The following is a 13,114-nucleotide window of genomic DNA, read 5'->3' as shown; positions in this document are numbered from 1 at the left end:
TTTGAGAAGCAGGGTAGGGGGTGTTTGGGGGGTAGGGAAGGAAAAAAATGGAAGAAGATGGGATCAGGAGGGAGACAAGCCATAAAGAGACTCTTAATCTCACAAAACAAACAGGGTTGTTTGGGGGTGAGGGGTAGGGAGAGGGTGGTTGGGTTATGGACACCGGGGAGGGTATGTGCTATGGTAAGTGCTGTGAAATGTGTAACCCTGATGAGTCACAGACCTGTACCCCTGAGGCAAATAATACATTATATGTTAAAAAAAATTAAAAAAAAGAAATATAAAATTAAAAAAATACTAAAAAAAGAAACAATTATTATTGTTTAATATGGTAGTCATGTTTGTACCTGCATTACTTACATGGTAATTCACAAAATACCTCCATGTTGACTTCATACCTTTGCATCTGCTGTTCCATCTACATGGAATGGTTTATCCTTAGCTTCCAGGAGAACTCCTAGGCATGTTGTAATGACCTGAGTACTTACTGGTTTCCTCCACTGACAGGGGACTTCTGTACGTGAGGGCACGTGTGTAAATCATTACAGCATTCCTGACACCAGCCTCGCGTCTGGCACCCTGTGGGTGCCAGTTCACATGCCATGAGGTGGTACAAATGCCCTGAGAAACTCTCCAGGGTGAGCTGCACTCATGGGTCATTTCTGTGTCCCCCATGACATCTCATAAAGCACCTTTTGTGGAGTGGGAATACAGTAAGTACTTTTTGAATGCATGAATAAATATTGAATGAATGAATGAAAAGACAGCCTCCTGGATCCCATCTTCTCTGACTTGCTACCCCACGTTGTTCCTAGGCCTGACTTCAGCCTCAGCCCTGCTCTACCTCTAACCCCCCAGAGCATTACCCAAGAGTTGGTTTACTTCTCCAAATCTGCTCCCAGGGAAACTGGTCCCATGAGATGCTCTCTTTAGAATGGCAAATGCAGCAAATGATAATACTTTTTTTTTTTTTTAAGATTTGTTTATTTATTTTAGAGCAGGAGGAGGGGCAGGGGGAGAGGGAGAGGATCTCCAGCAGACCCTCCAGCGAGCGCAGAGCCCGACACAGGGCTCCAACTCACGACCCGGAGATCATGACTTGATCCCAATGCAGGAGTCAGACGCTTAACCGACCGAGCCACCTGGGTGGCCCGATTACACCATTTTGGACATGCTCTTTAGCATACTCAAGGCTCTGCAGTATCCTGAAGTAAAGAAATCTGGGCAACTTGTTCAAGTCCAGAATTTGCCTAGTGGATTTGACCATGAACCCTCTCTGAATCTCTCCAGGCTTTTTTTTTTTTTTTTAAGATTTTATTTATTTATTTGACAGACAGAGATCACAAGTAGTAGGCAGAGAGGCAGACAGAGAGAGAGGAGGAAGCAGGCTCCCCGTGGAACAGAGAGCCTGATGCAGGGCTTGATCCCAGGACCCTGGGATCATGACCTGAGCCGAAGGCAGAGGCTTTTAACCCTCTGAGCCACCCAGGCGCCCCAGGCTTTTTTTTTTTTTTTTTTTTTAAACAGAACTTCAACTGACATTTATTTGACAAATGTTTATGGAGACTCTACAATGGGTCAGGCATTGTCCTGAAGAACATATAACAGACACGGACCTTGCCAAGAGCTGCCATCTGTGAGTGCGAAGGACTTGCTATGCTCATCTCGTTCACTCATCTACCCTCTAGTGTTAGGTATTATTGCCCCATTTTACAGACGTGGAAATGAGGCTTAGAGGAATTATACGACCTCTCCAAGGACACAGAACTGACAGATGGCAGAGTTGCGATTCCAAGTCTAGGACCCCAGACAGCAGAGCTCAAAATACCACACGTGACTGAATATTCTTTGTATTGCTCCGATTCCGCACCCAACCCCAGCTCAGGCCAAATCCCACCCCACTGCCAATCCCAGTCCTAGCCTTGGCTCTATTCTTAGCCCTGGAAAACTCCTAGTCATCCTTCAGGACCCCATGGAGATCCTTTAGGAGCACCCATTTGTTCCCCAGGGAACCTCAGTGGGAAAAAAAGAAACTACCACAAACCACAAGTCCAGGCGATAATTTTTACAATTCACATTTATTTTGGGGGAAAAAAAAAAAAGGTTCTGCTAAAAATACTCCTACAAAGGCATTGGAGTAACAGGGTCAGGGTTGCTCACGGACACAGCTGGTGAGATTTCCTTGGTCACAGCAGTGGGGGTCTGGAAGAGCCAGGTCTGACCCACAGCCCTCAGAACCCCAGCCGCATTGCCTCCCAACCCCTCAGCATTGTCAGGAAAACCCATGTTCATGACCAAAGGAGACAGGGTTCTGTGAAACCCTGCCAGGTCCCCTGGCCTCCAGTTGGGAGATCTGGCCTCCATAGTACAGGCTCACGTGAACACCTGACACGAGGAGGGGGGAATCCAGGTCCTCACCTCCACTGCCCATGGCTCTGACAGTGGCTCTAGGAGGCCAAGGTCAAAGAAAGTGTGCCCTGAACAGAGTGCCTCCTGGGGGTCTGGGGTTTGATTGGCTAAAGGGTCTGACGGGGAGTGGGGCCGAGTGGGGGCCACTGGTAGCAGCAGATGGCAGTGTTTATGAGAGCAGGTACTGGGGTTACAGACCGCTGGCTCACTATGTGATATGGGAGGGCCACCGCGCCCGTTTCTGAGTCTCCTAGTCCGTGGAGTGGGAATTCTAATTGTACCTGTCTCACAGAGCCGCGTGAGGGTTAAGCAACACAATGTGTATCAAAAGTTAAGAGCATTTCCTAGCAGATTGTTGGCACTCAAGACATAGCAGCTATGATTAGGATTTGGGGACTGGGCAGGATCCACCAGTAATTACTCTTCTCTGGAATCCAAAGAGGTGTGCCCTGCCCAATTTCTTGCCCCCTGCTCACTGGAGTCCTGTCCACAGAAGGGAGCACAGCCAGACTGACCACAAGTTCTGACCAATCCAGAGGCACCTCCCTGGCCTGCCAGATCCTATAGGCAGTGGCCTCATTGGAAAGGCAGAAGGGGTCCTTAGAATCAGGCAGGCCCTTGTGTGGCCATGGACATTGCATCCCAAGGGTTCGTGGGAGGGCACCTGACTCTGGGGTTCATAGGAAGACTCTGCGGTTGCCCAGTGTCAAGATTCCGGCGCTGAATGGGAAGGTGGTAGGCTTGGGGTAGTTTCCTCAACAAATCTCTTGTCCTGTACCTTCCACCCCAAATAAGTCTCTTCCCAAATGGAGCCCATAGGGGTCCCCACTTGGCTTCTGAGCTGGCCTGTCATGCCTACCAGCTAGTAGGCACTACAACCCACCTGTTGGCTTTGCTCAGCTGGGGTACCAGGAGCATTTCTGTTACTTTCCCAGGACAGAAATTCAACATCACACTCAAAAGAAAGGGTCCCAGGCTTTTGTGAGGGTACCTCTCTGGCTCAAAGAATGGAGCTTTCCTAGTATTTGATAGCTGTTTTTCTCAGTGTCTTTCATTCTCTTTGTGACCCCTGAGCTTTAGGGACCTATGATGGGCCCTAAAGTTTTAGGTTTTAAGTTTTAAGAGCTATCAGTCTCGAATCACATGGTGATAGAATCTGAAAAATGTGAAATCCTTCTGTTAGAATTACAGGGCTTGCAATCTTAAAATCTTGGAGTCTTTTCCTTTGTGGAATGTTAGCCTGGACCCTTACGGCCTTGGTGGGGTCCCCAGCGTGCGTGGCCTGGCTCTGACCTCCTCCCTCTTTCATCCCCCTCCTCCAGCAGAGGCTTGAGGCCCTGAGGCAGGGTCCTTCCCTTGCTCTTCTCCCTCCCACGAAAGCCATGTCTGGGTCTGGGCAGGAGAGCTCGACGGGGGCAGCGTATAGGACCCTCCAGGCCCCGCTGGAAGACCTATGCTGACTTCGCCTGGCCCACCCGGCCAGGTATTGAGTGAACAGGCCTAGATTATAGCCTTGGGAGCCTCAGGGTCTCCATAGGGTGGCTCTGGGTGGGCTGGTGGGCCCCCATGAAGTATTCAGTTCCCATTTCTTCTTACTATATCAGCTTTCCTGTGGCAGCCTTCATGCTGTGAAGCTAAACTCAGAGATATGCAGGGTCTGGGGGTCTAACTTTCCTGAAAGCTTAGCTCAGTCTGAACACATTCCTGAGGGTCAGCCCAGCTCCCCACCCCCCATGGGAGGCCCCCCTAATCCATGTCTGAATTCAGGCATCTTATCTGATGATGTCTTGCTTTTTGCAAATCCCTGTCTAAGCCAGACCCTCCCTCCTGGCAGACATCAGGGCACAGGTTGTCGTGGGAGAAGTGAAGAGATTTCCGTATCTGGAGTAATCTCCTGGAGCAGTTTGTTAAAAGTAGATGCCCCTGGGGGTGGCCTTGGGGATTCTGACTCAGGGGGTCATGGTGCAGCCCAGGAATCCGCAAGATGAATAAATGGCCTGAAAGATTCTAACACAGATGGGCCATGGCCGACGTGTTGAGAGATCCACCCGCGAGGTGGGAAGGAGAGAACACTAAAGGCAGATGGCTTGGTTGGAATGCTCTGGAAATCACCCGTGGGAATCTGTTTCCTCACTAGTAGGGGTTGGTAACACCGGTAAGAGCCCCACACGGGGGGCCTGGCGTATGGAGCAGCATTAGTGCAATATCTGTGGCGTCAAACTCCTGAGGCAAGACTCTCACAGCAGCATCCCTGAGCCTTCCTGTGTCACACAGCAGAGGCCAAGTCACTGGCCAGCTCCAAGGCCGCTCTTCACGCTAAGTATTATGGCAGGAGCCATCTCACAGGAGGCTGGGTCAAGGCCAGCAAGTGGTCTAGGCATGTATAGTGCAGCTCCCTAACCTCCCTCTGGGTTGCCCCAACATAACACACTACTGAAAGCAGCAGGACCCCAGACAGACCCTTCCAGTGTGTCTGGCTCATCTCAGCAGGGCCAGGCCTCCCAGAGCAGAGAGGAGCTTCCCGAGAAGTGTGCAAGCCACCCACCCAAGCCCTAGGTCCTTCTCACCCCTGCACTCCGCTCTGTGCCCCGCAGGACTCCGCCGTGATCACCGGCCCGCCTTCCTATGCCACCACCACCACCCATACCTACTCAACTCGGGTCATGCCCCACCGCTCGCAGCGAGGCCAGGCAGAAATGGGGCGAGCATCCATCGAGTGCAGCTGAATTAAGAATCAGGTAGCACAGATCCAACCCCGCTGTTGCAAGCAGCTGACGTGACTCTTTGGATTATCTGCCTCAGTGAGTGAGGACGGAAAGTGAAGCGGCAGGGCTTGTGTTCTCCTGGAATAAATGAGGGCTTTTCCAGGGGGCTCTTCCTCCAGGGGGAGAGGGGGAGCTCTGAGGCATCCCGTCCCCATCCGATGGCCGGACTGACTCTTCCTCCTATGACCCACTGCTCCTGCTGTCACTGCTCTTACGCCCAAGAGCTGGCTGTGGCTAGACTGGGCATCACTTTCAAGCTACCTTACCCCCCTCTTTGATCAACCCCCACTTCTCACCATTCCCGTGGCTCATCCAGACACGACTCCTCATGGTTGGACCATTCTGGCCTCTATATCTTTGGTTACATTGTACCTCCCACCTGGAATGACCTCTCTCTCAGCTTCTGTCGTTTTCAAGACAGCCTCCTCCATGAAGCCCTCCCTGACAACCCCAGCCCATTTGAGCTCTCTCTTCGCTTACCAGCCAGGCTCAGACACCGAGTGCTTTATGTCCTCTAATCGAATATGGGGGAGTGGGCATTGGGAACAGATGAACACAGCCCTGCTCTGCCCCTTCGTGGCTGTGCAATTCTGAGCAAGTCACTTCCCCTCTCTGAGCCTCAGTTTCCCCCTACCCATGGGAGGAAATAGTCTCTCCTCACAGTACTGTGATATACAAAGTGTTTTGCATGCCTGGCACACCCAGTCCAATCTTCTCATTTCACAGATGGGAGATTGAGCCTCAGTGAGGACAAATGGCTCACCCAGATCCATATCTCAAGTTAGTGACAGGAGCTACACTGCCACTCTGGGGTCAGGATGCATTTTCCCTAGCATCACTGGGCATCCCGTCCTTTGAATGCATTTACATTCTTTCCTCTGGCAAGAGTTTTCTCGCCTTTAGTACAGTCTGGGAACCACAGGAGCCCAGGAGAGAGCCAGGAGTGACTGACGGCCCAGCGGTGGGGTGGGCGGTGGTCTGGACCCTGGGACCTTCCTGAGCTTCAGGGCAGAGGAAGCGCTGGCTGGGAGAGCGCTGGACCTCCTAGTCTTCTGGGACAAACCCCTATCTGAGAGGATGCAAGGCTAGTGGCTGCACACAAGGGGGTGGCAGAGAGCTCCCTGAGAGGTGGCAGCAAGGGGACCAAGCAGAAATGCCGGGAAAATGCCAGCCGATGCCATCTGAGCGGGAGGTACCGCTGGTTAGCAAACAGCACCACGCCGGTCCCTGAAGTGTCTCCGACTGACCTCACCACCCAGCCCCCTCTCTGAGGCCTCTGGGTCTAGCACTGAGACCATTCTCTATTCTGAGTGATCTGCCCACATCTTACCAGGTGATAGAAATTTTGAACATCATCCCCCAGGAAGAAGCCTGATGATCAACAATAACCCCACCTGGGGGGGTTTCGGGGGCAGGAGGACTACCAGCCTAGCCCTCCATAAATCTGCCTCTCACACCCTCTGAGAGCAGCTGGTCCCCATTTCCATGGTGTCCTGGCCTCTGTTTACAAGGCAGCTTTCTTTCCTCCAGTACCAACTGTGTGCAGAGCAGCCGGAAACCCTTCTGACACTGTTGGGCAGGTGGGGGGTGGCACTCGGGGAGGTTGAGCCAGGAAAGGATTAGTAACCAGGCAGCGGGAGGCTCAGAGCTGTGTGCCCAGGCCAGTGGGCAGCAGGGCCTGCCCCTCCTTGTGGAGGAGCGAGCAAGAGGTGGTGGTGGTGGGACAGCAGGGACAGGTGGGCATCTGCCCGCACCCGAGACGGTCCCAGTGATCTCTGTTCCCCTGCAGTCTGGGTGGCACCTGCACTCTGAGATGCAGGCACGTGGGGGCCCAGGCCCACGGAGGACTCTGCCCTTAAGGGTGGATGGGCAAACGAGCTGGCTAGCAGACAGCAGCCTAGCAGCTTAGGACAGGAAGCCATCTGACAGCAAGCACTGAGTGCCAGCCCCCTGTGGGGTCCCAGAGTGGTGGGGGGCGGGCTGGGGAGATGGAGTTAATCTAAAGAGCATCAGGGCAGCTCCTCCAGAAGGTGACCTTGTGTGCTAGGACAGCTGCCACCCGTGCTGGGCAGCTTTGGGGCACAAAGGGTGGCTGGCTGGGCCAAGGCTGGCCAGTCCGTGGGCAGCCAGCCAATGCCTTCCCTGTGGCTCACTCTGCTGTTGCCCCCCAGGGGCCCCTGCTCCCCTCTTAATCCCTTCCTTCCCCTTGCATCTTGGGTTCTGGAGAACAGGTGAGTGACAGACGACAGGCTGGTTCAGGCTGCCCCTCCCGGGGCCACCTGCGGCCAGGATCCTTCCCATGGGTCAGTCTCCCACGGACAAAGGGGGAAGGTCTGAGATGTGGAGCCTCTGCCTCTCCCTCCCCACCTGGACTTGACATCTACAGCACATACGCCTTCCGGCCTCCTCCTTCCACACAAAGATTCAGGATGGTGTGTGTGTAGGAGCGCATTTGCAGAGATTAGCGTTGACCGGGATAAGCTGATCTTACCTGCGGCTTTGGCTGGAGGGGTCCATGGGCACTCCAGGACCCTCACACTACCACAGTCACAGCTTACGTAACACCCTGACCCCCTTCCTCTGGCCCAGGAGGGCCGAGGGCACCCCTGTCTACTCCCTGCCCCTGATGCCTCCCGTAGAGGCTCACCCTAATTTGCAAGCCATCCAACGCTGAATTCTGAGCCACTTTCAACCTGCTTCTTTTGTTGCCTGTGCCTTTGCCAAGCCAGAGTCAGAGAGGCCACGTGGACCTTTGGTGTCCTTCATCCGTTTTCTCAGCCTTGGGCCTTCTAGAAGCCTGAGGAAGGAAGGGTCCCTTAGAAGAGCTTCATGGGTCACTTGACATGTCCCAAGGTGCCAGAGTCTCTCTTGGAACTTACAGAGAACAGGGGTCGTTTTATAACTAAAATGTTTATTTCCATTCAATTCACTAACCGATTGTTTCGCTCAGGTGCCTGCGTTTGCCCACAGGAGGGACTTTGCGGCCAGACCCCACGGCTGATGATTCTCTCCTGCCAGCCCAGCTAAGACCTTCAGACCTGGGCAAAGGGGGGTCGGAGAGAAACCATACACTTTCCCCTGAGGGGAGGAAAGGATACGCCTCTCAGGGTGACACTCTGGAGAGCTGGGATATCACAGTGAATGATCTGAGGCCCGGCTCAGGCTCCCAGAGGCAGAACCGGGTTCTGGCCATCTGAGGGCTCTCGGGAACCTCAAAGGGGCCTATTTGCCTGGGAAGCACTGGGCAGACTGGGGCAGGGGGGTGGGGAAGTGGACAAGATGTGTGGTTCTGCAGCCCTAGGGCCTGCTTCCTTCTCAATCTGGTGCTTTCCAAAGCAGTCCTGGGTGGGGGGCTCCTCTACCCCAGCCCCTCATCCTCACTCGGTCTCTGCATGGCCCAGATGGCCCCGTGGCAGTTGGCTTTGGTGAGGCCTGGCAGCAGGGGAGGGAAACACTCTGCAGGGGGAGGAGGGAAGAGTGTCAATGAAAACCATATAAAAAATCCAGAAATGTGCATATAAAATCTCGCCCTTGGTGTATTGCCTAAGTCAGTAAGCAGAAAGCACCTTCTTCTTGGAGAAGGATCAAATCCTCAAAATGTAGGAAATGTCAAAGTGTCACTTCATTGTCATAAAAAAAAAACCCCAACAAACAAACCCCCCAAACCAAATCCACCCTTGACCAAAATACCCCCGAGTCCACGAATTGCTGTAAACAAACCCAAATGCAGGAGCAATCCTTTCTCAGTGGCAGTCGTAGCTGATGGCAGTCACCGCAGCAACAGGCCTCCAGGCGGGGGCTGCCGGGCACCGCGCGGCGCGACAGAGACGTGGCACGGCAGTCCTGGGGGGCCGGTCATCCTCAGGAAGGCTGACCTTTCTGGTGTCCCCATGGTCTCCCCGACTGAGGAGGACAAAAGCCCCCTTTCAGCCCCAGGAGCTGACAGGAGAAGCAAGTCTTTTTCGTCAGAGTTTCTGAAATATTCTCCAAAGACAGAAAAATTCTGTTTGCCCAGCGGCAGTGGGAACAGTTCCCGTGGCGGTGGCCACCTCTGCCTGGCCTGTGGCTGTTGAGTGAAGCCTGGAAGAGCAGCTCAGGGTCGGGAGAGAAGGGTGGCCCCTGTCTCTCCCTTCACATTGGTTTTCCTGAAAGTGTTTCTTGGCTCTGGCCAGGTCGCCTTCCCAGAGGCAATTGGAGAGAAACTGCTTTTGGTCTCCAGTTGGGACTAATCGCGTGGATCTCCCAAGCCCTTTTTTTTTTTTTTTCTTTTAATTTTCCCTAAGAACAATGATCGCTTTCCTTATGAGAATCCTCTTTAAAAAATATTTCTTGTATTTCCCGCCCCCTCCCAGGATCTGTTTTCTTTTGTCCCCGTTCCCTTTTTTCCATCATCTGAGTTTCACATATTCCTGGTGAGGTCTCGTGGCTGGAGCGCTGCTCGGTTCTTCCTGCTGCCCGTGGCCTCCTGGCAGGCGGCTGAGCCCGCGGTGGACGTGGACGGAGAACCAGGGGGCCGGCGTGTGGGGCGGAGGGGGCGGGGCCTGGAGGGAGAGGTGAGCCGAGGCGGGTGAGCGTCAAACCTCCACAGACTGGATTTGGTTCATCTGTGCCCGCATCACCTGGATACTGTTCAGGATTTTTTTCTGGTGGCCAGCCAACGTGACCCCAACCCGGAGAATGTCCCTTTGGGAGAGAAGCATGTGTGTTAGGAAAATGTGGGGGTGGGGGAGACCTTGGGCCGGGTGGAGAGCTGCCTGGGCTTCTCCAGGGGTTTCCTGCTGAAGAGAGCAAGGGAAGGGGTGAGTGGGTAGATTCCCGGTGCTGGACTGACTAGTGGGGATGGAAGGAGCCTGGGACTGGGAGTCAGGACACTCAGGTGCACGGGGTCTCCTCTGCTCCAGGGAAGGGGAAAGGAACTTGCATTTATGAAGTACACACTCACGGTATATCCCTTTGATCTTCCTAACGACCTCTGGTTTACAGAAAACAGCTGGGGTGCAGGGAGGTTCTGATTTGCCCTTGGTCACAGGCAGACCTGGGGGTTGATCTGAACGTGACTCCTCGCCCTCCAGAGACCCCGGCTTGGTGGGATGGCTGGGGAGCAGTACTGGTAATGGCGGGCGAGACAGCCGGGCACTTACTCCATCATCATCTGTGACACGACATCGAAGGAGGTGAAGCCGGCGTTGGCGAAGCTCTCCTTGTATTGTCCCATCTTGATGGCCTCCAGCCACTCGTCCACCGTGTTAAAGCTGGTGTAGTCGGGGATGGTGCGGTCCAGCAGCGGCAGGTTGATTCTGGGGGCGGGGGTGGGCGACAGATGGTTAGGGCAGGTGCTGGGAGGGGGGCAAGGGTGAGGGCAGGGGGCCTCTGCGGGCTCTGTACCTGCACCTGTGTATCCATCTGTGGGGACGAAGGTGAGTGTGTATGTATGTATTTCTGTATGAGGGTGGGTGTGCTTTTGCACCTATGTCAAGGAGACACGTTTGTGCGTGACTATGCGAGCGTGTGTGTGCAGGACTCAATAATGAGGCCCCCTGGGAAGTCCAGGGGTGCCTCTGAACAGGCTGCTGGGAGGCCGGCCCACAGTGGTGAGGAGCGAGATGCTTTTCCAAGCCTCTGATGGTCAGGAGTGGGGAGTTCAGCCAGACTAACTGTGCTACGAGTCGCTGCGTCCCCCGTCCTTCCCCAGCCTGGGTGTGCTCTGGGAAACTGTGGGTTGCACCTGCAAAGTCTAGACGAGGCTGGCAGTGCTCACGGGAGCAAGCCGGGGTGGAAGTGACCCTCACAGGGCTCAAAGCTCAGAGTGATTTTATCCGGAGAGTCAGGAGTGGCTGATGGGGTCCGGTGGGAAGAGACAGGTAGAGACAAACGCTAACTATGGGCCATAAAAACTTGGCAGGTGAAGGACTTGGGCCCAAAGAGTGTTTGGACAAAGCCAGCCCCAGATCCTGAGCACCCCTGGCTGGACGCCCTGCAGAAACTCTGATAGGGTCCCAAAGAGAGTGTGGAGGGCTGGGGGGAACAGGGGTCTGGGGCAGCCACCCAAGTAAGGCGGTGTTGGCCCCAGGTCTGAGGGAGCATATGCCCGGGGACCACTGGGAGGAGGCAGGCCTCAGATCGCTGGAGCTAATGCTCATCCAGCTGAGTCAGGAATGGCGAGTGAGCGTGAGTCTGTGTGTGTCTGTACTTCTGAACATGCAGGGAGGGTAGGCGTGAGGGCCTGCAAATGGGTGTGTATCTGTGTGTGAGACCATTTGTGGGGGAGCGTAAGCATGAGTTCTTGTGCCTGATGGTGCGTAGGACTGTGTAAGCGTGCCTCTGTGTGTGTGTGCGCGTGTGCACGGCGGTGCTGGGGAGGACTCAGAGGTAGGTCAGAGGGTCCATGTTTAAGCAGGAAGGGAGCTAGGAAGGAAGCCCGGTGACCAGTCAACCTGTTTACCAACCCAGATTCTGATAATTTTTTCTTAAATGTTGTCCTCTCTGACCACGGCCATGCTTTAAAAAGTGCTTCCTTCACCATCTCTACCACTTCCTTCTCCTCTACTGTGTCCCAGCCTCCTCCGCACCACCAGGCAGGGCCGATGCCCAAGGAAGCTTGTGCTGGCCTTCCTTGACCCCCAGCTGCCTGAAGCAGGGGGAGCCTGGGCAGGGCTGGGGAGGGGTTGGGATTCAGGGAGAGGAAGGGCCGGCTGAGGACGGGGCCAGAGACGCACTGGGAGGAGGGGTGAGGCCAGACCAGAGCCATACCCAGAGGAGAGGGGTGCCATGGCTTTGAGGCTGTTGGGGTTTCGGATCATTTTGTCCAGCGTGTTGACGATCTGGCCAAACTTAGGCCGGTGGTTGCGGTCCTTCTGCCAGCAGTCCAGCATGAGCTGGTGCAGGGCGCTGGGGCAGTCCATGGGGGGCGGCAGCCGGTAGTCCTGCTCGATGGCATTAATTACCTGGGGACGACACAGGGCCAGAGTGGGGTGGGGCGGGTGGGATAAAGAGCGTCTGCCTCTCACCTGACTTATTTTTCCCCTCGACCTCTGCAGCAGGGCAGACCTATTTGGTTGCCATGACAACTGCCTCCGCCTCCTGGACACAGCCCCAGGGATGCCCCTCCCCTGGGTTCCCACCATCTGTGGCCTCAGTCTGACCCGGGGAGGGGGGGCTGCATGCCTGCCCCCTCTCCCAATCTTGGGAAAGCCGGCACCCCGAGATACCTTTTGCCTCAATGTCTACCAGGCTGACCCTCCTGTGGACCACTTTTTCCTTTCCTAGGACTCCTCTCTCTGGCCCTTCACCCCAGGGTGACAACGACTCTTGTTTTCGGTGCCAATTACCACTCCAGGTGAGGCATGTCTCCCGGGTCGGACCCCACGGTGTGGCTCTACATGACTCTGCCCACTCCTCTGTCAGGAAAAGAAGCTCAAAACGCCTCTCTCCAATCTGTCCTGCCACAGGCCCAGACTCCCCTTCCCCAGCTGGACTGTGGGTCACCCTCCCTGCTCGAGAAGCTTCTTTAAGTCCTTTCTTTTCTGTGTTGTTGCAAATCCAAATGTGTTGGGTTGGCTTTCAAACACTCCATTATGGAACCTTATCATCCTTTCTGACCATCTTTCCTCCCTACCGTTCCCCGGCCCTCTCCCTCAGCATCCCACCTCTGGGCCTTTGCACAGCCTATCCTTCCCCTTCGACATCCTCATGTCTCCATGTCCTACTACAGTGTGTGCTCCCCCTGTCCTGGGAAGACTTCCTGACTGATCTTGCTCACGTGGCCCTTGCCTCAACCCCTAGGACTCGACACCCGCCTTCTCCAATTTAGCACCTGCTCGTAAAGTTCCTGATAACAACTGGTTCCTGGAATAATCGCCTTGTCCCGCAGTTACATGGAAAATACCTCAGGGACAGCTATGGTCTCATTTGGGGCTGGCCACAAGGTGAACGCATCTTGA

General features: G+C 54.7%; 1 protein-coding gene across 3 annotated transcripts in view; it reads right to left on the bottom strand.

Moving 5' to 3' along the window:
• Positions 1-8,686: 8,686 nt before the first annotated feature.
• Positions 8,687-13,114, bottom strand: part of EPHB2 (EPH receptor B2) — a 182,605-nt gene continuing 178,177 nt past the window's right edge. For all 3 annotated transcript variants that reach the window (XM_032863703.1, XM_032863701.1, XM_032863702.1), the window contains exons 14-16: positions 11,925-12,118; positions 10,316-10,471; positions 8,687-9,857 (exon numbers count right to left, since the gene is read on the bottom strand). In XM_032863703.1, coding sequence (XP_032719594.1) covers positions 9,749-9,857; positions 10,316-10,471; positions 11,925-12,118 — 459 coding nt within the window. In that variant the 3' untranslated portion in view covers positions 8,687-9,748. The remainder of the gene's footprint in view (positions 9,858-10,315; positions 10,472-11,924; positions 12,119-13,114) is intronic.

The sequence above is a fragment of the Lontra canadensis genome, unplaced genomic scaffold, assembly GCF_010015895.1.
Source record: "Lontra canadensis isolate GAN:19392208 unplaced genomic scaffold, GSC_riverotter_1.0 scaffold25, whole genome shotgun sequence".
Taxonomy (NCBI): Eukaryota; Metazoa; Chordata; class Mammalia; order Carnivora; family Mustelidae; genus Lontra; species Lontra canadensis.
The sequence above is the reverse complement of the archived record's forward strand: the minus strand, read 5'-3'. Positions and strand labels throughout refer to the sequence as shown.